This window comes from Neopsephotus bourkii, unplaced genomic scaffold (assembly GCF_033783945.1).
Source record: "Neopsephotus bourkii isolate Nb327-2 ecotype Australia unplaced genomic scaffold, CSIRO-AGI_Nbou_v1 NB_1433, whole genome shotgun sequence".
Classification (NCBI taxonomy): Eukaryota; Metazoa; Chordata; class Aves; order Psittaciformes; family Psittacidae; genus Neopsephotus; species Neopsephotus bourkii.
The window spans coordinates 3,175,515-3,201,219 of record NW_026901910.1 but is presented as its reverse complement, the minus strand read 5'-3'; the positions used below and the strand labels follow the sequence as shown (position 1 = coordinate 3,201,219).

At 45.7% G+C, this 25,705-nt stretch overlaps 1 protein-coding gene across 10 annotated transcripts in view; it reads left to right on the top strand.

The window, feature by feature from the left end:
- Window positions 1–25,705, top strand: part of GRAMD1B (GRAM domain containing 1B) — a 109,639-nt gene that overhangs the window by 35,411 nt on the left and 48,523 nt on the right. For 6 of the 10 annotated variants that reach the window (XM_061368482.1, XM_061368476.1, XM_061368478.1 and 3 more), the window contains exon 2: window positions 3,834–3,911. In XM_061368482.1, coding sequence (XP_061224466.1) covers window positions 3,898–3,911 — 14 coding nt within the window. In that variant the 5' untranslated portion in view covers window positions 3,834–3,897. Of the gene's footprint in view, window positions 1–3,833; window positions 3,912–5,885; window positions 6,245–16,723; window positions 16,757–23,201; window positions 23,423–23,624; window positions 23,714–25,705 lie in introns of those variants that run through there. The other 4 variants (XM_061368481.1, XM_061368486.1, XM_061368484.1 and 1 more) reach the window with 4 other exon arrangements.

The following is a 25,705-nucleotide window of genomic DNA, read 5'->3' as shown; positions in this document are numbered from 1 at the left end:
CAAAAACCGTTGCCACAGTTGCTGAAAGCCATTGAAGAATGTGTCAACTGTCTATTATTCTCCTTTTGGAAATGCTTCATACCGAAGCCAAAGCCTTATGAATACAGGGGTTAATGAAGCAAAATGAATACCAGATATTCATGTGGGTTCAGCCCTGGCAGTGTAGCTAATAGCTGTGGGTAAGAATAGCCTTCTGAAGGCCACAGATTTTTGGCTAATTCTCCAAATTCATTAACTGATTTTATCTTCCAGGACACAGCCATTTTTGTCCCCTTTGTTTGCTCACCCCATTCATCCATCACTGTTGAAAGACATCTCCACTGAATAAACTACACGTGCAGATATAAAAGTGTGGTGGACTTCTCATCCACATCTGGAGGCTATAGAAGTCCCAGAATGCTTCTACTGTGTGAACACTGACCTGGGTGTCTGAACTGTGAAATCCAGACAAATACCTTCTACTAGAAAACCTGTTTAGCTTTAAAAGCCTATTCATGCATAAAATAGAAGAGCTTGACTCTGCCTTATCATTCAGAGACTGAGATCTCAGAATAGAATGAGGCTTATTAAAAAGGCAGGCAGATAAGAATAGTACAAAACGTGGCTTTTGGCTCATAGATTCCCAAGACCAAGTGCAAGAGAGAAATATTTAAGACACAAAAGCAAGTTTTGCAGGGTTTTTAGTATCTTTGGTCTGTTCACGTTCACTTCTGGTGAGAGTTAGAAAACCTCATTCTTCTATGTTACTGTCTCATGAGTGTTCATCTAAGTATATGTTTGTGTATTTGGGTCATGAAGTCAAGGAAAACTAAGACTTGTAACAGCTTAAAAATGGTAGAAAAGGAAGGTATTAGAACAAGCATTCGTAGGAGTGCATTCGGTACAACAGTGGTGATTGAGTCTTCTGATGTGGGAAGATGAAATGGCAATGGAGATTATACTGTTAAGAGACCAAGAAATACAACACTGAATACGAATTCAATCTTGAGGGTCTCTTTTGCTTTATACACCTATAAGGTTCACTTGCTCCAAGAGTATAGGGCTCCTTCCACTGTAAAATTGACTCTTAGTGTTTTTCAGTATACAGAAGTCTTGCAAATAGTGCACAACTGATTTGAACAGTGGTGGGGGGGTGATGAGAACACTTGTTTTGGTCAATAGGGAAAATGCTTCCTCTGTACTTTGGCTACTTGGGTCAATTGTTTGGGAGCTGTGAGATAGAAGAGTTGTAGAGGTAGAGTCCTGAGCTTTAATTGTTAAAGGCAAGGTTAATCTGTTCTTAAAACTCTTAATGTCTATAGTAGTAAGTAATGCAAGTCTGAATGTTTGCATTGAGTCAAAAGCACATGGTATAAGCCTTGATATTTAGTGTGTTTGAAATCCTGAAAGGGGCAGTGTACCCAAAAGTTTAAGCCTTGTCCAAATGCAGGTTTATCATTGCTGAGTTTTAGAATGGGATAAGCTTGTTTGGCTGATTTCCTGAGATTTTTGAACCAGCTTTTGGCCTTCTCTAGATACACAACTGACAGAAGTGTACCTGAAAGCTTCCCCTATACTACTGTTCAGCACTAATCATACCTTCGTTATCTCGTATTATTTCCAGTGTAACAACAATAACCTATTACACAGTTTCAAAGGAACACTGTCACCTTAAAAGCAGGTCGACTTAAAAAGGGCTGTAAAGCATAATAAAACAATAGGCGCTGCATTTCAGCTGCTCTCTACACTTCATGGCATTTAAACACCTCTGCTGTGTAATACTCAGAATGTTGAAATACACTTCATGAAAAGCTCACAAAGCTCCCATGTTGGAGTGAAACAGCTCTCATGTTGATTGTGGCAAATAGGTGGGTAAAAACTGAGTTCTGGCCCGAGTTGGTTTCATTGCTTGTCTTCACAGGGGTAAGGTCTTGACTTGCAAGGTGTTGCAATAGCAGGATTTGTTTAAATTTTAAACCTTCATTTAGAGGACTTTCTGAAGGAGGAATTTACTCATGGGTGGGTGAGCAGGGAAGGGTCTAAGGTTCATCTTGTATAGCTGCCCATAAGGAAACTTTCCCATGGGATTACCAGCACTGAAGGTGCTATCGTTGGGCTGTGATAGCAGGAGTTTTCCTTTGGTAAGTTTTGTTGTATTTCCTTGATCTCAATGGAAATGGTGAACTCTTGTGGGAGGGTTTCTTTTATCAAGAAACAGTTATAGAAAGTCCCTTTCTCATATCCAAAGGCTGAGAATTCCTTTGAATTAGGAGGGAAAGCGTGGTTCCCTTTGTGCTCTTTGCAAACCAGTTCACTGGGCTGTAATTAAGCTCAGAAGTATAGGAAAGATGTTTCTTTGCTTTTGGGGGCATGTTGCTCTTACCCAGCTGCTGATTTCTAGCTCAAAGCCAATATTCTTTGATTATCCTTTCCACAGTGCGACACTTGAAGAAAAGCATGAGTAAGTATGTGGGTGTAGGAGCAGAAAATTAGATCTGTCCCCTTGCTGAGAGGCTGGAGCAAAAACGTTTACCTGTCATGGCTCTGATGGTAAAACTATACAGTGGGCAATGGGGAAACAAACCAAGTATGCTCGGTGGGATTGTGTGAATGTGCCCACGCAAGGCGCACGAATCTGTCTCCCATGCAGTGCACATACTTTATAGCTGAAAGGCGTAAATGTTACATGAGGTTTTTATGGGTTTCTCTGTCCAACCTCAAAGGGTAATTTTAGTATCACTTTTCCAATGGTTTTTATAAATACTGATCCCTCATTACTTTCTTTTGAGAGCTTCAGCCTGTTCTCCTTCCTGTCTCGAGTAAGGTGCTGTTTTCTGCCTCGTGTTCTAAACAGGCAGTCTTTTAGTACTATGCTTTGCCAAAAATGACATGTTGCTGGCTTAGAATTATTGCTCTTTAGAGTGAAAAGATGCAGTCTGGTGCTTTTGGGGACTGTATTTATATTTCTGTGCCTTTGGGCAATGTGACGTGTAGATCAGCGTACAGCGCAGTGGAAGCTGTGATTGCAAGCATGCCTATGCATACCTTGAACTAGTTTTATTTGAACAGTCCAGGTCCTTCCAACAGTGGAACCACAGCCTTTTTAGCACAGCCTGTGTGCTCAGGGATGTGTACACAGTGTCCTAGGTGGGACTGTGCAGTTTGTGCTGTGTTGCCATGATTCTATAGCCAGTGGTACCCAGACAAATCAAATAGAAGCTAGCTTTGGGCACATCTGCTCTTTGTGCTGCAGTCTGTTACCTGAAGGCAGAATCAGATCTATCTGCTGCTCAGAAGGAAAGCTCTTGCAACGAAATGAAGCTGTAGAAACGAGCAGCAGGAACCCTGATGAGTCCTTGGAGCTGGTGGAGGCTGCTAGCAGGGAATAAGGCTAACATCCGTAGAAATGAAATGGATTAAAAACACTCCCAAAACACCCATTTAAAGGTGGAGAGTGACATCTTGTGGGCACAGCACGCAACTCTCCACTAGAATAAACTGTTGGCCGCTCATCCTTAGCAAGTTGGTTTTAACCATGTCTTTGTCCCACTGCCTAGAAGAGGGGATGCAGCAGTGCGGTATTTGAATGTAAAGGTGTAATAGACAGGCATGGCATGGTGAAACAGTGTATAGGCAATGGGCAGGGTCACCTCTGTACTGCAGAAAGCTCTGAGGAAAGCTTCAGTAAGAAAGGTGAAGAGGCTTCAAACCACTCATGCCTGTTGTAAATCAGATATGAACTTACTGTCCTTTTGTTTGCATCCCCAGATATGAAGTATAAACCTTTTCTTGTTCTGTGTTTCCTAGGGACGTACACAAATCTCATTGCTTCTGTTTTCCTCCTTGTATTGCAGCAGTCAGCAGAGCAGCCAGCAAAGCAGCCACGATGATGACTCGTCCCGGTTCTTGAGCCCTTATATGCGTGACGACAGGTAAGACTGTGACTGAATGGGGGAAAGCCTGGAACCACTCAGTGGGATTACATGAGCTGGGCTGGTTGAAGTCCTTATTGTCCCTGTATTTGTCAGAGCTGTTCAACAAAAAATGTGATTTACATTGGTCTTATCAATGTCTAAACATATGTAGTAGAACTTGTGGGACAAATGCATCCAACTCCTGTAGTAACCTGCTTTTTCTCTTGAGACCCTTTCCTCAGAACTGGAGATGTGTATTGATGCTTAGCAGCTCTGATCCTTCAAAATACCCAAGTGAATGTTTGTATGTGGTTCTTGTCCTCAGCAAAGGCAGTATTAAGACTGGCTGTTGTATTTCACTTCTGATGTGTTGTGACAGTGTGAGGTATCTAGAACTCTGCTGGGTAAGAACTGCTGTGAAGTTGTAGAAGAAACTCAAGTTCCTTGTACTTTGGGTTGATTGATGACTGCTTCAAATTGCAGCATTGGCACCATAGCTGTGGAAAACCAAATGCCTATTTTGGTGCATGATTTGTTGTTGCTTTGCTTGCAGCCAGATGATTGAGTTTAGCTCTATGGTGTAGTTCATCTTTTGAGCCTGAATCTGCTTCATTTTATTCTGCTGTGTGTGAACTATGAGCCCTAAGCTACTACCAGGCTTATTCCCCTACTGATGTTCTTGGGTCAGTGTTACACTGGACTTTGGGTTCTGAAATTCCCATTATTTTGTTACTGTATTGCACAGTGGAGTTATGCTTCATTTCACTCAACTTGGGACTGGGGGTTAAAATGAGCCCACAGAAGGGCATATGCTGGGATTTAGGAACTGATTCCTTTGTGCTGCTGCACAGCGGGTTACACATAGCATCTGAATATGGCATTTTCCATTCTGCCAGCTTGCATCCGGGCATGGTCCCTTTGAAGAGCGTTGTTTCAGGTCTGTTACTCAGTGATTCCACATAAGCTGTTGCTGAGGTCAGAGTTCTTTCTTACTGTGTAGCAAGTCAGCTGGTTACCAACCTCCTATTCCCTGCTCTGGTATCAAAGGCCAATGGATTGAATAAGAACTGAGTAGGCATCTGAGGAATTGACTCACTTGAGAGAACATCCTGACCCTGAAGAGCTAATTAATATCCCAACAGAGTTTGGCTCAGAATTAGCACTTGGTGGCTGTAGCTAACCTTTCCTCCATATGTTTCACTGCAATTACCAATCTTAGATGCTGTGGAGCCTGGTATAATTGAGCAGTGAGTGGTGTTTGCAACCAGAATGTGACAGCAAAGCAGATGGGTGCTTAGGTTGTCGTACCTGGGCTTTCTTTGTGTAATGCATGCTGTTATACTGTTTGATCCGGGATTTCATAGATTAAACAGGGTTAGGCTTTCTTAATACTCAGATGGGGCATATCAAGAAGGGAATTTTGAATTGGAAGCCTGCACTTTAAAGCCTTTGAACTGGTGCTAAGAATATCTTCCTAGCCGGAAGGGACATGTTTTAGGTGCAGCACAATCAGATCTATTTATGCAGAGCCAGGGTGATGTTGAGCTTGCTGACCTTGCTTCTTGGGGACCTGCAGCATTCCTGCTGCCTAGATTTAATTACAACTAGGTTTGTTTTCATGGAGGATACTGATCCTAAAATGATCCATACAGGGACTAGGACAGCACCTCTGCTGCCTTTGTTTTCCTTCTTGGCTAATGTATTTAACCACAACCACCCAGGCTTTCAGCAGTCCTTAGTTGTGACAAAAGCTGAGCAGAGTAGGGCAGAAGAGGGGAGAACAAGAAACCATGTGGTATATACTGAAAGGTGCACCTTCTCTTGGCACGCTGCCTCTGCTATCACAGGCAGAAGGAGCCAGTGCTGCACTTCAAGGATCAGAGCAGAGAGGATCTGCATCAACCTCAGTACAGCTGGGAAAGTGCTGAAAGAAGCTACCACAGCCAAAAGTAAAGGGATGCAAAGTTGATTCTGGGATAAAAGAGAGGAATACATAGCTGAGAATGGCTGAATATGAACTAGGCATAAGCAAGATCTCAACTGCATGTCTTTTCTTACCATAAAAGTCGTACCCACGAGTGCTGCTAGCAGTTAACTCCTCTGTGATGGATTTCCAAGGACCATGCTCCAACCCTCAGGTCTTTTCAGGGAATACTGAGAATTCTGTCCTGCTGATGAATTCAGTGCAAGTCTTCCTCTTGAGAGCAAGTGCTGCTGTTGGCTTGTGCATTGTGAAGTCCTGCCATGGTCCAGAACCCATCCCTTGAAAAGGCATCCTGCAGCACAGTGAAGCAGGTCTGCCATCTGTGTGCATCTTCTCTGAGGAAAAAGCTTTCCTTCCCCAAAGTCATGTAAGTTGTCTTGTGTCTGTTGTGCCTGGTTTATGCTGAAGGGGAGCCTGTACAGCTCTAACTGTGTGCTTTATGGGTGGCTTTTTAGAACCATAAAGGGAGAAGTTAGTTGGACATGCTGGAAAGAGTCGGGTTTTGTATGAACTTAGGGCTCAGTCCCTGGCTCTTTGATTGCTTGGGTGAGTTTGAGTCATTTCATGTTGCTCTTTATGAAATAAGGGGAATTCCTTTTTTACCTCACAGGAATATAGAGGGGGGGGTGAAGTTAATTTGAGTTGTTCCCATGCTGAAACATCAAGTACAGAGAGAGGCAGAGCCGAGTTACCGAGTGTCCACATAACTGTGCTCACAACAGCAGGTCGACTTACAGTGTTTTGAAGGGTGGGTCAAGTTGGGATGGGGACTTGGGTGAGATGTCCGCATGCAACAGACTCTGTAATCCCTGTAATGAGACAAGGTTATGTGTATGAATTACCTTGAGCTTTCAGCTAGATGAAGTCCAAGCCTGTTTCTGCTTGGTCCAAGGACTTGTTCTTTGTCATGACACTGAGGCACCCATCAGTTTTAGGATGTGCAGTATGTTTCATTTAAGAGTAAATGTTAAGCTGCTGAATCAGAGGAAAAACTGGTCCTTAGGCTCTTAGATTCAGCCTAAGGAGGAGACAAACTGTTGAAGAGAGGGGAGCATGAGAAGTACAAGGATGGAAAGCAATAGGCTATTGGGGAAATGGAGGGGAGAGAAGTGAGTGGCAGTTTACAAGAGATCATATAAAAATTACATTAACAATTAAATGTAATTTGTAATATTTGAATCAGAGACCCTATGAAATGGGAGGAAGTAAGGAAGAGCAGTTATAACTCAGAGTTCGACAAGTCCTACATCTTGGCTGCAGCTTAACTAGCCCCTTAACCTGTGCAGCACCTTATTCTGCTAGTTCCAGGGCTGCAGGGCTTGATTTTCCTTTGCATAGAATTCACAGAAGATGCTTGCAAGGAGATCAGGGAACAGCTGAAGACAGAGACAATAAGAAAGAGTTGGCTGCCTGGATTCCGAGGTCACACTTTGAACATGTGCCCAAATGACATCCTTGGGGTGTGTGTAAGAGGTCAGGGTGAAGTCCGTATCTTATTTATGTACCCAGGGCTTGCTTATGCTGCATCTTCCTAGCCTGTGTCCCTTTCCCCTTGACAGAGGTGCTAACACACTATGCCCCTGCTTGCCTGCATGTGGAAGCACAGCAGAGATTTGCTACCTCTGCAGCTTCAGGGGGAGCAGAAGGTTTTTTTCCATTGCTTGGAGCAGCTGAAGGTAGGTGAGAACTGGGAGCAAAGCATGGCTGTGTGTGCTTGGTCTGCTCTTGACAGGGGAGGGCAGGGGTTAACCAAGGGACCCTGGTCTGTGTGTCTGGATGTGATGTTTCTGCAAGGGACAAACCATGCAGCGTGGTGCAGGCCTTCTGCAGTATTAAGGAGAAACCCTTATGGGACTAAAAGGGAATGGATGCTGTTGTAAAGGTGATGGTTAAGTAGAAGCCAGCTGCTGCTTCCTACTGTAAGCGTGAAATACGGGGAGGTGAGCTCACTGCTCCTTCTAACAGTGCTCAGTGTAAGGGATGAGTGGATTTTGAGTCCTTGGTAGTAAGGGTCCTAGTACTAGTCAAATCTCTGAGTAGCTTTTATCCATCATGGATGGATGCCTCATGCATCATCTTTAGGGAGGTTTTCAAAGGTGGTGCTAAAGACCTTGTTGTGGAGATGACTTGGAGGCAAATGAGCAATCAGAGGGCCCCACATCAGAACCCTGATGGTCTTGCAATAACTTTGGGGTGAGTTTGGGTTTGCATCTAGCTCCAAACTGAGTCAGTTTGTAATGTTAAATGGAAAGCTACATCAGAATGGCACAAGTCTCCTTTGTCATGCAGGAAAGATGGTTAATATTTAGGTTCAGAGCTAGTACCCTTTTTCCTCTTTCACCTTCTGGTTGGTGCTGCTCCCTGAGCCCCAACATTGACTCTTTTCTGTAGGGAAGAGCAGCTGGAAGATGAGTTCTCTTCCATTTGGTTTCCCAGATAGGCTATTGTCAGCAGAGTTGCAGTGAATGGAAATATGGCCTGCTCTCTATTTCTCACATGCCAACATTGTTTTTTCTTTTGAAGATGGGCTGCTAATTGCAGAGTATGCCTGTGTTCTGCTGTCAGTGGAGGTAAGGCTGTATTGGATTTGATTCATCAAAGTTGTACTGTACCTGTGATCTCCTCTGTTCTCAATTGAGTCTCCTTAAGATAAGAGGACAGCACTTTGATTTGAAGCAAGGGGGATAGTCCCTCTTGTTGTTGCCTCCTCCATGACTGTGAGGGCTATGGGAGGACAAATACATCTCCTCTGGCCTTACTGGGGCCAGAGACAAAGAGGAGACCTTGCAGGATTGTCTTCCTTGTTCTTCTCCTGTAGCTGGTGGAAGCTGCATGGAGCTGCTATGCTCCATAGCAGAGCATGGAACTTCTGAAGAGTTCAGAGCAAACTTGATAACAGGGTAATTCTGCGTTACCTATAGTAATGTAGTCCAATATCATACCTCTGGGTGTTACCTGATTGCCACTCATGAGACAGCTTCATTGGTATCCTGAAAAGTAAAATAGAATGGATCACTGTCCAGAGCAGTAGACAGTGATCAATCAGTCCACAGACCGACACTGTCACACTGTCTCTATTGGACTAGTGTCAGTTAAGATTAGAGAAACCATGATTTGCCTTGCATATCCCTGAATGCAGAGGAGGTCTGACCTCACAGGGTGCATCACTAGCTCGTGATGCTCAGGAACATGAGGAGGAGGTGAAGAGGCGTCTTAATGTCCCACTTTTCCCTTATCTGAGACACTGGGCAGAGTCCTTACGCTTCCCTCCTGCTTCCAAGTGCAGAGGTTTCAGTTGTGTAACTGCACTTCAGTTAGTGGTCACCCCACCAGCTCTGTGGAGCACTGGTAGCTCTCTTGAAGCATGTGGAAAAGTGGCAGAGAACAACACCCAGTTGGTGACTAAATAAAAAGCAAGATCAATAACGACAGACAAGGCCATTGTGGGCTTCTGCTATGTTAGTCTCAGAGAACATAACTGATTTCAGCCTTGCAGAGCTAGGGAGTTTCAAGGATGCAGAGGGGTTTTCTAGGGAGCCTGATGCTTATTGCTCATAGCATGTGGCCAGGCTTATGCAATCTCACAGGTACCCATATTGCAGGCTTGAAGTATCTAGGCAGGAGTTTCCCAAGTTGTAAAACATCCTTTTTGATGGGGATGCCTTTTTAAGCTGGGAAATAGCCTGGGACATGTGTAGGGGCTGTAACTGTCCTTATTTCATTGCATATGCCCAAATGTGAAGGGTATGTGAATTTTAGCTGATCTCTCCTCTTCTTGATAACACTCATAGCAACGAAGCGATGCTAGAAATCACTGCAGGGTTTCCTCAAAAAGAACACAGTGTAGGCAATACCTCTTTGTCTCCCTGTCACAGAAACCCACCTTGCTTCATGCTGGGAACATTTTAACTGAGAGATCATCAGAACCCAAGAGGTACCTGTCACTCATGTCGTGACTGAGCCTGCTGCTCCCACTGCAATGAAGAGCGCTCAAAGTACATTGTTCCTTGTTTCCATCTGATGCGGTGTGACAGATTAATGCCGTGCAGCAAAACGAAGGTGGTATTAAAATGTGATGGGATGGTGCATGGTTTTTCAGGTCTCCTTTTTCTACCCTCTTTTCTTTGTGATGGGAAGGGGATATTTGGGGAAACAGGTGGGCAAACACCAAAAAAGTGTATCTCAAAATATCCCTTGAGTTCTGTGTTACTTTCTCAGTCTTTAACTAGGTCTCTTCCTCTTTCCCCCCCTAAGACAGAATAGCTGCAAATCTAGTTTGTATGTTACTGAAATAATTTTGCCTAGGATCCATTGCATGGCAGGGATAAGCAAGTTAAAACCCACTTGTTGAGCCAATAAATTGACAGCACTGGCATATGTTGAAGGGCAGAAACTGAAGACTTATGTTTTACAGCCTGTTTTTTTAGTTCTCCCACTTCAATTCTTAGGAATCTGGGACCACGGTATGTAAATCAGAGCTGGCATCACTGTTCACAGGCCTGCCTTTCTAGCCAATTGCTTAGGGAAGCTGAATGCACAGATGGTTCTGCTGAAGCTTCCGACTGCAGCTGGAGGACAAAGGGCTGTTGACCCATGCTGCTGCCTCAGCTTCCCCTGAGACCATGGCAGGTTGTATGGGTGGTGGAAGGGGATCTGGGAACAGCTTTGGTTTTCAGCTTGAATCCATGTATTTTTGCCCTTACAGAGACCTTTCCAGGCCCTCATTTACAGTGCGGTCATCAGCTCTTTCTGAAACCCAGCTGCAAGATACTACTTATTGCTTTTCTGTAGTGAAAAGTCCCCAAAATCTAAGGCCATTTGTCTGACCTGGGTATTTGAGTTGTTCTGGATTTGTTTGATGAAACATCCTCATAGTCTCACTGGAGATAGCTGCTAACCATTGTACAGATTGCTCTTGATGCGAGTCCCTGAACAAATCAGCTTTTCCTTAACTTTACAGTCAGCACATAAACATTTTATCATGCTTCTCCCATGCTTTTAGTGCTATATATTTTTGGTGCACACAAGTGTTTGCAATGCTTACCCTGGAAAATATGTGCATCTTTACACTTCATAGTTGCCTGTCTAAATGGGGAAATACCAAGCACTCAAAATGAGTTGTAGCACAAAATAAAGAAGGGGAAATAACATGGGGCAGGGAGGAGGAGAATTATGTGGTGATGGTAAGTAGATACTTAATTCTTGCTGCGTTCCATGGCCATAGGAAATAAGATGCTGTTTGGAAATGCAGTGCACGAAGAATAGCTACTTAATGTGTGAGGAAGTTAAATGTTACAAAGAGATGCCTGAAACTCTGTATTTGACCTGCTGCTTCTTGCAAATCTGTCCATGCTGAAAGTCTAACTCCATTTAATGGAGCATTGGACACAGGAAGAGGAGCTCAACTGTGGTTCCCTGGTAAGAAGTGTTAATCAGTGCTGGTTTGTTAGTGGGAGAAGCAAGGGGCACATTAATCATTGAGCAGTGTACAGGGTCTCTTGTAGTGACCTGATAGCTCAGACCAAGCTGCTCAGGCTGCTCCGTGCACCAGTGGATCAGCGAGTCCTGGCACAAAGAGCATAGAGCAGAATGAGTTCCTTGCAATGGGTCAGTTGGGCTTAGAGCACCCTTTTATGGGCTCTATCCAAACACCCCTCCTTTCCACAAAGAAGAAAAGTGGTGGGGGTGCTGATGCTCAAGCCAGTTTTCCTCCCCATTTCAGGACAGCTGTGTTAGCTTCCACCTGTAATGGACAGTCTAGTTCAAGAGCAATAGTACTTGGTTAATTCTTGCCTTGAGAATTTCACTCTGGTAAAGAACAGCCTCAAATTCTTTTTGTTTCAATGAAGAAGTCTTAATTTTCTCAGGTTTTTGCATCTCATCCCATAGCAGCAGCATCATCTGGCAGAGACTTAAAAGCAGCTGTGCCTTTAAAATTGAATTGCCTGGGATGGAAGAAATCTGAGAGCATAGAAAGGAGACCAGTGCCTCTTGCGCAGATCAAGCTCTTTGGAGATCTCTCCATAGATCTGCCTTCTCATCAGCCTAGTCACTGCTCCTCTCTGGGGCCAAACTGCCGGGACTCCAGTAATATCAGTAAGACCTGTGCCAGTGGTGGCATCATGATTTTCCACAGTGGATTCTGAGGTCACCGCTTTGGGCTGTTTTCTCCCCAAAACTACTGTGTGTACGTAAACAGGCTGGGATTCGACCCAACATTGTCCTGCTCCCTTGCTGCTGGAGTGAAGCTTCCTCACACTGCTGAGGAGCACGTTGGCACTTGGACAGACTTCCCCATTTCTGCAGATGACTGTAACCGTGTGAGTGCTCACTGACCTCTGCGTTTCTTCCTTTCCTTTCCTTCCCCTCTTTCCTTCTTTGTCTTCCCATCCTTTCCTTTCTTGGCCTTTGCAGCCTGTATCTATTGTGCGTTTCGGTGATAAGATGGCAGCATGCGTCTCCCCATTGTGCCATGCAGCGTAACAAGGTCAGGCACTGCAATGGTACAAGCCAAGGTCTGTCCTTGAGTGCCTCTGCTTTATTTTCTTGTTCTATTGCAAGTTTGACTTAATCTTTTTCCTTCAGCCTTCTCTGCTGCTTGTTTTCCCTCTTAAGTACTCTGTCCCCATGCTTCATGTGCTCGCTCCCTCTCTCCCAAACCATCTCCTCTTATTTAAATGGCAGGCCACATGTAATATGGGTTTGCCTGAGGGATATGGGTCTAGCTATAAAGTCTCCAGCGTTGTAAGACTGCATTACTTGGAAAGAACGTTTGCTTCAGGCTTAGACCTGTAAGTGCTCACTTCCTCATGTGAGATCAAGCAGGCTGTTGCTTTGTGCCTTTGGGGCATCTTCTGTACTGTATTCCTCTTTGCAGCCTGCTGCCCTCTGTTCTACCCTGCTGCTAGTGCCACTGCTGCTGGAAGATCCCTCAAACATGCAAAAGGTAGTGACTGTGGGAGGCTTTCACTGCTCATCTGCAACAGCTCTCTGCGAACTGGAAGCTTGTGTTTAGGACCTGGGTCTTGAGCCCCTGCTTTAGCTGCTTTCTTCTCTCTCATGTTTTAGGAATGTAGGACCTTTTTCTTCCTTAGGAATTTGCAGTCATTCCTCTAGGATTTATATTCCTAAAGCCAATATTTTGTGGTTTATGTTCTCGCTATCAGATTTTCACCCATTTATCTGAAACATATGATTGGATACTGCATTTAGACATCCCATGGGACAAGTGCAGAAGGCTTTGTTTCTCTGGTGTGCTACCTATGTGTCTCTATGGATTATCCCTTAGGCAATGCAAGCCCTAAGACTGAAGGCTGTTGGACTCCATGTAAAGGTTTAGCTCAGTGTACTTGAAAGACTTCCAAGTTGTGAGGATCCAAAGGGTCTTGGCTGTTAGGCACTTCACTTTGATTTTGAGAGATCAGATGCTCAGCATTATCCTCAGTGAAGATCTTGTTCTGTTAAGGTATGAGGCTATGGTGTGATGTGACCTGCTACTTCATGGTATTTCAGAGTATCTTGATCTAAATGGGGTGGGAGACGATCGGGACATATTTCTGTGCAAGTAATGAAATCTCATTGCCTTTTCACTGGCGGCTGCAAGTTATTCATAAAGGAAGGTAGAAGATGGCTTTTCATTATGTGATGGATTCAAATCAGAGTAATTTCTCTGAAGCATGCCATGAATCATGAAGCTTTCTGTTGTGTGCCTTCCCCTTTTCAGAGTGAATGAGTCTTTTGTGGGGTGGGAGAGGTTATTTCACCATCTCAAGCAAATGGGAGGTTAGGAGTTCAAACATGTGAGACAATGAGTTAAAAAAGAGCCAAAAGACTGCTGAAAGCAGCAGCCCTCTTTTGTTATAATATTGCTCAAAAAAAGAAGCATCAGCAGTGTGAATCATCCCCGTTTCTCCACCCTATTGATACGGACTCTCTCCTTACATGACAGTATTCCTTCTCCTCCAAAGTCTCTACTTGTCTCAATTCCCTTCTTCCAGCATAGCTGAAGGTACTGCTTTCCTGCAGTGATGCTGTTCTACCTTGCTCTCCCTCCAAGACCAACTTCGAACTCGCACGCCATGACAAACACTGTATTCACATAGCTCAGAGATGCCTCACAGGCACTCTGTTCTGCGTACAGTGTGACTACAGCTCCCATGATGCCGAGAGCATGAAATGCACATTTTTCCCTCTGGAAAACCAGTCTTACGTGACTTCCTAATTGCTGCAGCAAAGAGAGGGTCCCTGCTGAGATTTAGTTTTCCCTGTGGGAATGGAGGTGTGCCCTAACTCACCGGGGCTGTGATTGCATGTCGCTTTCTCTGACAGCAGAGGCTGCAGAATGCCGACATTGGGAGTTCAGGAGTTTAACCATCTGGCCCATACCCTAAGGTGCATAACTATGTCTTCCTTAGTTTCTCCCATTCTTTGAAGCTGTTCCTTCTCTCCTGATAATGTTTCATAACTTGCTTCTAGTTTTCCCTCCCACTAGTACTGTTACTAACGGGTTGTGTTCTGCATGAATGTCTCGGAGAGGCACAAGGGGTTTTTTACTGCTCCCCCAACTCCTGCAGACCTTTCTTGCCATAAGAGAGAATCGAACTGTAGCTGAAGTGGTGATGCACATGCAGTGTTGCATTCTGTGCCTGCAGGTCATGCACCTTTCCTAGTGAACTAATCTGTCTGAGCCTTCTAAGCCTCTTGTTTGCACTGTGTGGGTACTTGAGTAAGTAAAACCAGGAATCTGAGGTGAGTCTGCTCTACTCAATGTGAAGCTATAACTGTAATGATGGGCAGGAGTAAGCTGCAGGGATGTATCCGTACAGAGGATGCCCTAATGGCTGAGAGTTGTGTCTGTGTGACTCTTTGAAGGGGTCCTACACATTCAGGTGATGCTTCTAACACAAACCATGTTTTCCTCTTTGTAAGATATCTTTTTTTGGGGCAATTACAAACTCAGGGGAGGTTAAACAGCAGTCCCTGCTGCTATGGGGCTTCAGCAGCTCCATAAAAGTGGGGTTAGGGAGTAGATTATCCACAGTGTGTGTGTTTGTGGCACAGGTCCTAGCACACAGCAGGGATGGCGATACTCATCCTACTGAGTGTAGCTGGGGTGGTGTGGTGATAATTTTCCTATATGTGGCATTGGATTGGGTATGTTGAAGTTACATTATATCCACAGCAATGCTTGGAGTGGAGATTGAAAGACGTGCTTATAAGGGGGGCTTTATATCCCTGGTAACCAAATTATTGGTATAATTTGAATATGCCAAGTGAAGAGATGAGGTTTGCCAGCCTTGATTTGTATAAGCAGGTAACTGCATGAAATACAGCAAAAATACACACCAGAAATACACAGTTCCTGTATGCCAGACAGGGTTTGGCAGGAGTGTTGCTGTGTGTATTCTATACTGATGGTCCTTTTCAGAGGTGATTTGAGTGCTAAGTACTGTTATCCGTTGATTGATGGCCCATCTTTACTATTTACTCTGCACATCAGCGTGATGATGATGGCTGGTTTATATATAGATTCCTTTGCATACTAATAGCAGGACTGCAAAATAGGTTACTAGAACCCAGTGGGTCTGTCCTATGGGGGTGAGGTGTGTACATTACACCAGGGAATAGCAGCACCGCTGTTCTGCAGAGGTGCATTAGCTGTCCTTCGATGTGCAAACTGCTTAGTGTGTTGTAAAGGATTTGCCAGCGCCTCTGCTCTTTGTGCGCTGTGCTGCGGTGCCCGCTGTGTGCCTGAGCACAGTGTTGTATGAATAAGCACTTTCAAGCAGTGATGTTTCTAGCCCTCAGAGGCTCTTAATTTGACTGAGCTCTGCAGTGTTTGTTCTGCCTCCCTCCCAGCCAGGATTGCTCATGTCTGTCTGGTTTGCCAGGGCAGGAGCTGCGTGCAGCGGTTCCTGGGCTGCCCAATAGGCTCCAGACTGATTTACTGGAGTAAAGTAGGCCAGGAGGAGCCTGCAGGACCGGGAGGGAGAAGCTGTGGGTGATGAATGGGGCGGCGTGAAGTCACTCTGCAGCGCCAATCAGGGCCAGCCTCAGCCAGGCAGCTACGGATGCCTCTTGATGCTGGGACAAAGCTTACCTTAGATGATTGGAGGTTTTCAGCCTGAGCTCAGAGTGTGCACCAAAGAGCTCCTAGTTTAGGCCAGATCGTTTGAGGGTTGCTGAGGTGAGTGTTCCCAGCAGGGTGCAGATGATCAGCCTCCACCTTGCGTTTCTCTCTGCACGTGTAGATCTCTCTAAATGGCCTGTCTGGCTTGCTTATTTTGCACCATTGCTTCTCTACCTGTCTGGCTGACGCCTTTCACTCTTTCCTTTCAAAAGCTGCCTCTTCCTTCCCTATTTCCTGACGTCTGATCGCTCCCCCTTTCCCTGCGCACTGCCCAGAATGCACTCGCTTTCTTCCTTTCTCCCGATTCATAAAGTACCAGTGGTGGGGGGGTTGATTGTGTCCCTCTCCCTTCTATAATGTGAGATGGGTTGCTCCCCGACTCCCTGCAGAAGCTCAGCTTCAAAGGGAAGCTGGGAGGAGGGTCCGTGTGTTTTACTAGACCTTTGGGTGGTGGCAAGGGGGAGGAGTTTGTATGGGGAGGTGGCAATGACTTGGGTCTTGTGCCAGACTCCTAAGTACTGATACTGGGGCCATCTGCCTGAGATGATGCTTCTGCCCATCTGAGTGCAGGAGGAAAAGCTTGGGACTAGCTCTTAAGTGACTTTTGTTGTTGCCATCCTCTTGTCAAGTTGTCTTCTCTTCTTCATGTTTTGACTTTCCCTTTCTCTCCCCTCCCTTCTCGTTCAATGCTCTTGTTTACGGATAGGCCAAGCAGAAAACATGGAGACGTCTGATATGGCGACAGCAAAGGTAGGATGGAAATGCTGCCGGCCTCACTGTGCGTAAGTGGTTTCGCTTGGCAACTTCTTACTTTGTCTCTCAAACATTTCCTTTCTATACACCCTTTTCCCTACAGTGGTACCCGTGCTGGGGGTGATGGGACTGAGGTTCTGGACATGAAGGCTTTTATATGTTGCGTTCTTGTAAGGTTTCAGGCAGCCTTGAGATGCTGATGCTCTAGTGAAGGTCCAGGGTAGGTGGGAGAGAAACGGGGGAGTCCACATCACTGTCAGCAGTGGTTTATGAAGCTGTGGAGGGAGCCGGGATGCTGGCATGCTGCTCTATGGGAAAGTGACACTAGAGGGTGCTTTAGGGGCAGGTTTCCCGGTCCCTGGGCTTGCTCTGTGAGCAGAAATGCCTTTTGGCAGCTTTATTCCTTGGAAAGGATCTCAGGGGAGCGCCGGGTGAGAAAGTAACTCGAGCTTATGGATACATCCGCCCTTTGCTGTGAGGCTTCTCTGTTGCCTGCGCTGCTGGCTTTTACCAGGGTGTAGGTTCTGCTTTCCTGCGGGCTGCCAGGATGGAAAGCTGTGGGAATGGAACTGGAACTGAGATGGGCTTGTGAGGCAGAAATGGCTTCAGCATGGCTCGGTGAGACCTGGGAAGCACAAGGCTGTGCCACCACTGAAGGGTTGTATCTGACGGCAGGGATATGTTATGTGTGGTAATGCCTTTGGTTTGGTTCCTGGCATAAGGAAGATGTGACTTCCCTTCATAGCAAGGTTAAAGTGCAGGGGATGTGCCTGCAAAATGCATCCTGTGCTTTTATCTCGGCAGGGTCTCGCATTAAGCGTGGCCAAAAAGAGCTGTAGCTTGCAAAGAGTGGGAAATGGCATTAGTAGGTATAAACCTCCTGCTCCTAAGCTTGCGCTGTACTGGGTGCTCTAGCGTGGCAATAAGGAATAGGGATGCTGTGTTCCAGAAGCTTAACTGTTCTACCTAGGGGACTGAAATCCATGGTTTAAAACCCTCACTGTGGTGCTGTTAATGTATTGTAGGGCTTAGTCTTATAGCTCAGATAGAAATCAAGTTGAACTGGAGATTTCCCTTTTCACACGTTTCTGGTAGCCTGGATAACACTGGTGAGCAGCTGCCCTGCTTTGCCCTGAGTTGCATGTCAGTGCAGGCTTTGTGTTTCTAGGGCTAATATATCGTATGAAGTCCCTCTGGACAAACATTGCTTTATAAAGGTGAAATCATCCCCGCTATCATGTTTGCTCAAGCTGCAACTGTTTGTTGCTGTACCCTCTTCCAGCTGTGGTGCTTGAGAAAAGCTACCGTGGCGGATGCTGAAGGGTTAGTGGCATTGGAGCCAATTGGAAATGACATCTCAGTTATAGCTGCTGTGATGCTTTGGGAGACTCCAGGTTTTCTGTGTCAAAAAACTGGCATTTTCAAAACCAAACCCAAGAAACCCCCTTTAAAACTCTTTTGGCTGCACTTGTTTCTAATATCTGCTGGTTTGTAATTGAAGGAAAACATGATCTATGGTGTTAAAGCACCGGCTGAGTGTGAAAGTACTGAAATCCTCATTACCTTTCCAGGAAAATGTATCTTGAGTGAAAAGTGGGTCTAGCTTGAACCCTCTAAAACAGATACCTCTTAGAAATCAGTTATGATGTAAACATTATGGGAATGCATACAGGTTCATTTGGACTTAGACCATGGCAAGTGCTGTTGTTTAGTCCCCTATTTGAAAGCTAAATATTCCTCCATAAATAATCTGTTTTACTTTCTGAAAAGGTTGGGTCCATTCCCCCTGTTCTGCTTGGTTTGGAGCCTCCAAGGGATGTTATTCACGTTGCTTGATTTCTGCTGGGGTTAGCCTGCATTAGCAAAGAACTTGTGAGAAGGTTTCACAGACGTATTTTCTCAGCTGAGATGATGCCAGAAGGTGGCCATGGGATGTAATTCCAGGATGTTACTTACTTCCATGGCTGCTCTCCATTGTGTTGCACTGTCACTTCCTTTTCTGCTGGGGCACCTTTGAGGGTATCTCAAGAAGTGTCATTTCCTGACGTGGTAAAGAATAGTCCTGTATTTAGAGCATTAAAAATAGAGAGGAGTGCAGCTTTTACTGGTTTGTAGGCTGTTGGTTTAATCCCAGGGTAACCAATCATTCAATCAGTCATCTTAAGGCTTTTCAGAACTGAAGGTGCAATCTTTGTCCCTTGTACACTGTGGGGTACCTTGCTTTGGGATGGTGACATGGTGATGTGTCACCTTTCCTTATGTAGTGCCCCGCAACAAGTTGGAACCTGGATTGTTTTGTCCCTGCTCCTGCTGAGTGCCGAGGGGAAAAGTAGTTGATCTGTTAGACAAAAATTAGGCCAGTTCTTCTTGGGAAAGCATGAATCATTTTCCAGGTAATCAACTAGTGGCAATGAGGAACATAAATCAGTGAGCTGTCTTTCATTCTTCTCACACTGAAAGGTTCTGTGCTGCAAGTACATACATGGAAAGTTCTCAGAACTTCCAGGGTGAGGGGGAGATATTTAAGTACCTGAATTACGTGTTCCATCTTGAGAAACACATTGTCTTCAAAAGCTGTAACAGGAGTGATGAGTGAAGACAGAAAAGACACTGATCTACAGTACTGCAGAGATTGTTTCCTTGGCTTTTATTAGATAGCACTTGCTCAGACTGAGATTGCTTGGAGGAGCGTGTGTAAGGGGAGAAGGACAAGGGGCAAATGCAAAATACCTGGCATGTGAATAAAATAATGCTAAATATTAACTACTGCTATATGACTTTTCATGTCTATAGTTGCCTCTGTGCTTCCTCCAGACCCTGACAAGGGAGGTGGCGAAATGCTGTGTACAAACTGTCTGTTCCTTGCTGTCTGACCAGAACAGAACACCAAGCCCTAATCCATTACAGCCTGTCACTTTGTCCAGATGTTGTTGCCTGTGCAGAGGGCATGTAAAGCACTGTTTTATCTGGACGGTACCATTTAGTCTTCCTTTCATCTAAGTTGGAGGTCAGGAAGAATAAGTAACTCTGGGGTTGTGTATTACAGCTCTAACTCTTTAAAATTCATGTGGTCTTAACAGTTTATAGTTACAGGTCAGGAAAACATCCGTCTCTTTTTTCCCGACTCCTATTTTAATGCAATTCATAACCTCCAAGCCTGTTTGAGAAAGTCCTGCATGGCTTTTACTCTGTTGCTGTTTTTAGTGTCTGTGTGTGTGTGCTGTTTGACTTCCTCATCCTGACTGCTGGTGGAAGCACCAGAAGCCACAAGGGAGGCTGTATTCATGGTGTTCTTGCTCTGGACCAGAAGTACTCAAAATATTACGGGCAGGAGGCCAGTATCCAAATTATCTTCTCGAATCCCTTTTGAAGTTCATGAGAATTTGGCCTGGGGGGGAAGGGACACCGTGTAAACGGATTGTTATTCATTGTTTAGGCTTAGCAGATTATGTACCTCATTCTTTTTGCCATTAGAAAAGGAGATCTCTCTCCCAAACCCTCAAATCTCTACTGCAATAAGCGAATTCTTTGACTTGCAGATATTATGGCTATGAACATCTCATCTAACATCCTTTATGAAGGGTAGTCATTGGGGAAAATATACATTTGGCTGTGTGACTAGGTGAAGTAGAAATGAATACGAAGAAGAAAGGGGATTGCTACGGCAAAGAAATCTTGGGTTGTGGGAGAGGGAAAGGTGATTTGATGACTGAGATAGGAAAGGGAGCTGAGAACAGAACATAACACTGAAAGATGCAAAAGTAATCAATGGATGTTATGAAATAGCTGATGGAGGGATCTAAAATGTAGAGAAGGAAGTAACAAGGTGTAGAGAACAGCATGTGTTTAAGGAAGAGGCAGAAGATGCAGTTTTAATATGGACACAGAGGTGGCAGCCAACAGAGGGCCATGAGAGCCACAACTGCAGCATCCTGTATGGAGGGAGGTACGGGGGAGAGTTGGGAAGGAATGTGGCTGTGAGAGGTGAGGTATCAAAGTTGTAGGGAAGAACTTAGCTGATGGTCTTAGTGCTCTAGTTAAGGATTTATACTTTGGAGGCTCCTGCCTTCCTCAGCAGAAGTGAAGGGCACCTTGGTATGTTTTACAGCTGCTGTTGAATTCAGATTTTGGTTAGGTTAAGGGAGGAGAGGCTGTGGTAGGTGAGACATAAAGGAGACAGTGTTACTGTGGTGGTTTCGGGATTGTGTGATGGCTAATGTTGGCCAAAGAGATGCCTGCTCTCAGTGTTTCACCTTTAGGCTTCTTTTCATGAAACATGAAAGCAAACTAAAAGGAAAACCAGTGCTTACATTTGTATTATTATTTTGCTAATTTATTTGACTATTCATATGGAAAAATAAAGGAATTCTTAAAAAAAGGCTTATGAAAGCTTTTTTGCATCCAAAACATAATGATCAAAGGTCATTTGTCATTTCTGTTGACACACAATCCAAAGCAATCTATCATTGCTGCTTATTACAACCATGTACTCAGTGTCTCCTTACAACATGGAGCTCCACAGATGAGTGAAAAGACATGGATTACAGGGCTTTTTCCAAACAGAGCCAGAACTGGGTTTGGAGTGCTGAAGCCATAGTTCTGAATGTGCTTTTTCCTGTCTTCCCATTTTCCATTTTGTGGGATGGATGCTCGGGATGGAGTAGGTAGATAATTTATCTGGAATTCAGTGTGCGTGTGAATTCTAAGTATTCTTAGCACTGCGGAGGTGGACAGGGTGGCTGTGCGTAGCCTATCTCTCTCTCAATATCTACATATGCTCTTTTGTTCCCTTATTTAAATTGTGATATCTCTTCCCTGGAGTGGTTTTTGCTAAGGATGGAGGAAAAGGAAAGGGTTTGCCCAGGCAGCATTATCTAACATGGGTGGATCAGGCAAGTGAATGCAGAATCCAACCTGTGAATGGTGGGATCACCTGCTTGGTGTTCACTGGTGGTGTTGATCCACAGCGCCTTCACCAAGGCTCCTGCTGCAAGGATCCCAGCTGAATTGTGGCTGCAGCTGCCAGAAGGATGCTGAAACAGGCACTTTCTTCTAAGTGGTCTTATCTGCTTTGATAATTTCCAAACCCCTGTGTTATGTACATGACTGCTTATCTCTTAATACCTTTCTTGCCTGAGCTTTGGTTTCTAAACATGTGACTCTGCAGCATTAGTCTGTCCCAGATTTGCCAAGCTTGCAGGTCTCCTGACCCATTTTACAGCACTGTGATTTGCTTCCCTCCTTGACAACCTGCAGGCCATAGATTCAAGGAATCTTGTGGAGAAAAGCTGAGTCCAAGCCAGGCATCTGATAGAGGCTGGACCTAATGAGGGCTGAGTCTGGGATTACATGGGGTGAGATCTGTGGTTTTCCCATGCAGTTTGTCATGTGGAAATGCATGTGCCCAGCTTTATGGCTCAGTTAATACTGTTTGTCTAGAAATCAATGAGAAGGTGTGCTTTCATGTTCATGTTGGAAGCAGTTTTCAATGCAGGTGTTTCAATCTCTGCCTATCCCAGGGCTTGCCTCTTCGGATGCTGCCAATCACTGCCCTTCACAAATGCAGTGGAAGAGAGGATGCAGTTTCACACTAATTGCAGCATGATGGTATGGAACAGTGAAGCAAAGACTGCAACATGGGGCAATGGGAGCTTGGGAAGCTATTTGGAGGGGCTCCACGACCTGGAACCACATTTCAGTGTTACTTGAACAGTTTCTAAACCATCAGCCCTGCTGCCACGGTCCTGTTTCCATTTACCTGCACTGGGATGTCCAAAGCCTTACAGAAGAACTAGAACTTGGGATGTCTGTTTAGACTTGGCTTCTGTCCATCGTTTGAGGATGGGGGAGAACCAGAAAAAAGATCTGGTCCCTTCATTAAACAAAGTCAAATAAAATGTCTTCCCTTGAGAAGCTGTGGCTGCCCCATCCCTGGCAGTGTTCAAGGCCAGGTTGCATGGGGCTTGGAGCAAGCTCCTCCAGTGGAAGGTGTCCTTGGAACTGGAGGAGCTTTAAGCTCCTTTCCAATTCAAACCAGTCTGTACTTCCAAGCAAAGCTACACAATTGAGCCTTCTGTGCAAGCACTGGGTATTATGAGAATAAGACACTTTCTTCTCCCCCCGCCTTCCTGTTTCAATTACGCTGTAGCAGTTCTTAGTAGTGTTCTGAGGCCGGAGCGATGGGTTAATTCATCGAGAGGGAGCCCGTGTTGGTGATGGGGCTACTCTGCTTGCGCTAACCGGCGCAGGAGGGACGGGAGCGGAGGAAGCCACATCCCCCTTGTGCCGGCTCCAGCGCTGCCGGGGAGGGGGGGGGGGGGGGGGGTCAGGCCGTGCTGCTATGGAATGCTGTGCTGCCATGGCATGCTGTGCTGCGCGCTGTCCTGCCGGCGCTGCACATGCTCAGCAGAGAGCGGGGCGGCTCAGCCCCCGGCGCTGCTAGTGCGGGAGCGCGGTGCCTGTGGGGGGGGTTACCGGGGCCGGGGGGCGGCCGTGCCCCGCCGCGGGGGGCTGTGTGCATGCGGCTCGGCGCTCCCCGGGGGATGCTCGCCGGCCGGGTCTGCTCCAATATGTCCTGGGACCTCTGGAGCTGTCAGTGGGCAGACAAGGACACGGGCATCGGATTATCGTGACTGTACTAATGAAAGGGTTCAAGCTCGCCTGGTAAGCAGAGCGCCATCTCACCCCTCCCTTCCCTCTTCCCCAAATCCTCCTTCCCAGCCCTGCGGCGAAGGGGGGGCCGGCGGGGAGAGGGATGCGCTCCGCTAAGTTGCCCGGTGCCTGCGCTGTGAAGCTCGGAGCCACTGCAGCACCGCCGGGGGCGGGGGGGAATCAATGCGGGGCTGCTGGTTCGGGGGGAGCCGCCGGGGAAGTGAGTGGGGATAGATGGAACGACGGGCCGTTCCTGTCCGGGCATCTCCGCATCAGGACCGTGATGCCGTGAGCTTCCCTCTGGTCTGGCTGCATCTTCCTCCCTGCTGCCGCCACCCTTTCCCCTCCTCTTCCCGGCTTCTGCTATGGTTGTGCATGAATTTGCATCTCTGCACGCACGCACACCTGAGCGCCTGGAGCCCGTGTCTGTTTGCACCCAGCTTAAATAGATCTGTGCAGGTTTATCCTGAAGGGAGGTGGAGAAAACGTTTTGAATCCGGTGTGCGTGGAATGGCTCCTGCTCGGCTTGTCCTTTAAATAGCTGCTTTTGGGGATGCACCTTATGTTGCTTTAATAACGTATTAAGAGTTGGGAGTCGAGGAAACTAACAGCGTCCTGGAAGGTACCAAAGTGCTCATTTAATTCTTTGGTGGTTCCTGGGTGTTTTGGGGGGAAAGTCTCTGGGTTTGGACAAGCGGGGAATGAAAGAAAACACTGTGTTGGTGAAAGTGATCAGCAAAGCTGTTTGTGTATCTCAGACCTTTGGGTGTCAATGTTCTATTTTCCACGGGCATGTAAATATAATGCATGCAATATATATAGATGCGATTCTATATATATATATATCTAATATAAATCAGGCCAACAAAGGTTTACATAAAATCTTGAGTATATCAAAACTATTTGAAATCCCTCATATATCAAAATGACTTAGTTGGGATAAATCGCCTTTGAATTAGGGTGATGAAACTGATTTAATCAGAACTTTATCAGATGGGAACGGTTCCATAGTTAACAGTGGAATGCGACTTTGGGATTGGGATGGAAATTGCAAAGTGGATGACAGGAGCAATGTGAAGGCCTGTTTCTATTCCTTAATCCTTTTCCTCTGTAATGAAAAAGGAAGTCATCATCGAAATAACAGCCTCCCTCTCCAGTGCGCCGTTTTGCATCAGTCTGAATTCAGTGCTTTGAGATCCTTCCCTGTGAAGTGTGCGAAAGAAGTGAAGTTATTTTCCCTCTGTTGTTTTATTTATTGTTTTCAGTGTAAAGAATGAAAGCAGCACAGCACAGCACTAGGCAGCATCTTGTGCTGGGCCCCAGGGGACAGACCAGAGCCAGGGATGACTCAATAGGTCATCTCTGTCTCTAATTTCTGTCATTTTATCTTTAATTTAATTACCCTGAGAGCCTTGGAAATTCTATATATACATGGCCATGTGTAACATCGGCTGTACAAGTGATGTAACTGTTAGCATTCCAAAACCTTCCCTTTTTATTCCTTTAATTAAAAAGAAAACCCAACTCGTGCACTGATTCGCTGCTTTATGTGGTATGCAGTTGGGCTGATGAGTTGCATAATAGCTTAGCGTACTACCGGGAGAGCAAAGCATGTGTTAGGAATGCTGTGCTCATGTGTATCTGCAATAACATGGCACCCCACTGCATTCGGTTCTGTACCTACCCATGAGCAACGCTGGACATCTTTAAGTGTGTCACCGGTGAGCTTTTGCATCCCCAGCTCTGTCACAGCACTTACAACGCGCCAGGTTGAAGCTAGCTAGTTGATTTAGTCAGATTCAGAGCTAAGTAAGTGAGGCTGGTGGGTTCCTCATGGGGGACGTAAGATTACTCCTGTGCTAGCTGAAATGCCGCAGTGATTCAGTAGGTGACGCTCTTACCTCTGAGTTTTCTCTGTCTCAGGGTCCTGGGGGCACTGCGCTGCCCTGGGGGCTGTGTTCTGCTGGGGAGTGCAGTGAAGGTCCTCATCCGCTCCCCTGGAGATGCTTGTGAGAGTGCTAACCAAGCCCTGCTTGGGCTATCTCTCCAGCATCCTCCCCTTATCCTCCTCTGAATCCCAAAGAGGAACAAGTCAAGTGGTCTGATTGCTTGCCTTATTTAATTGAAGTATACAGCATTTTGGGACTATGCAGTAGTTACTGTGTTTCACCTCTAGGATGTTTGCAGGCAGTTCTATTTATCTGACTGTGCTGCAGTATCCAGGCACAGAAGGGTAAGTTAAGGATGTTATTTCAAGTCCTTCAAAACCTAAGTATATCTGTTTGTCACTACTGG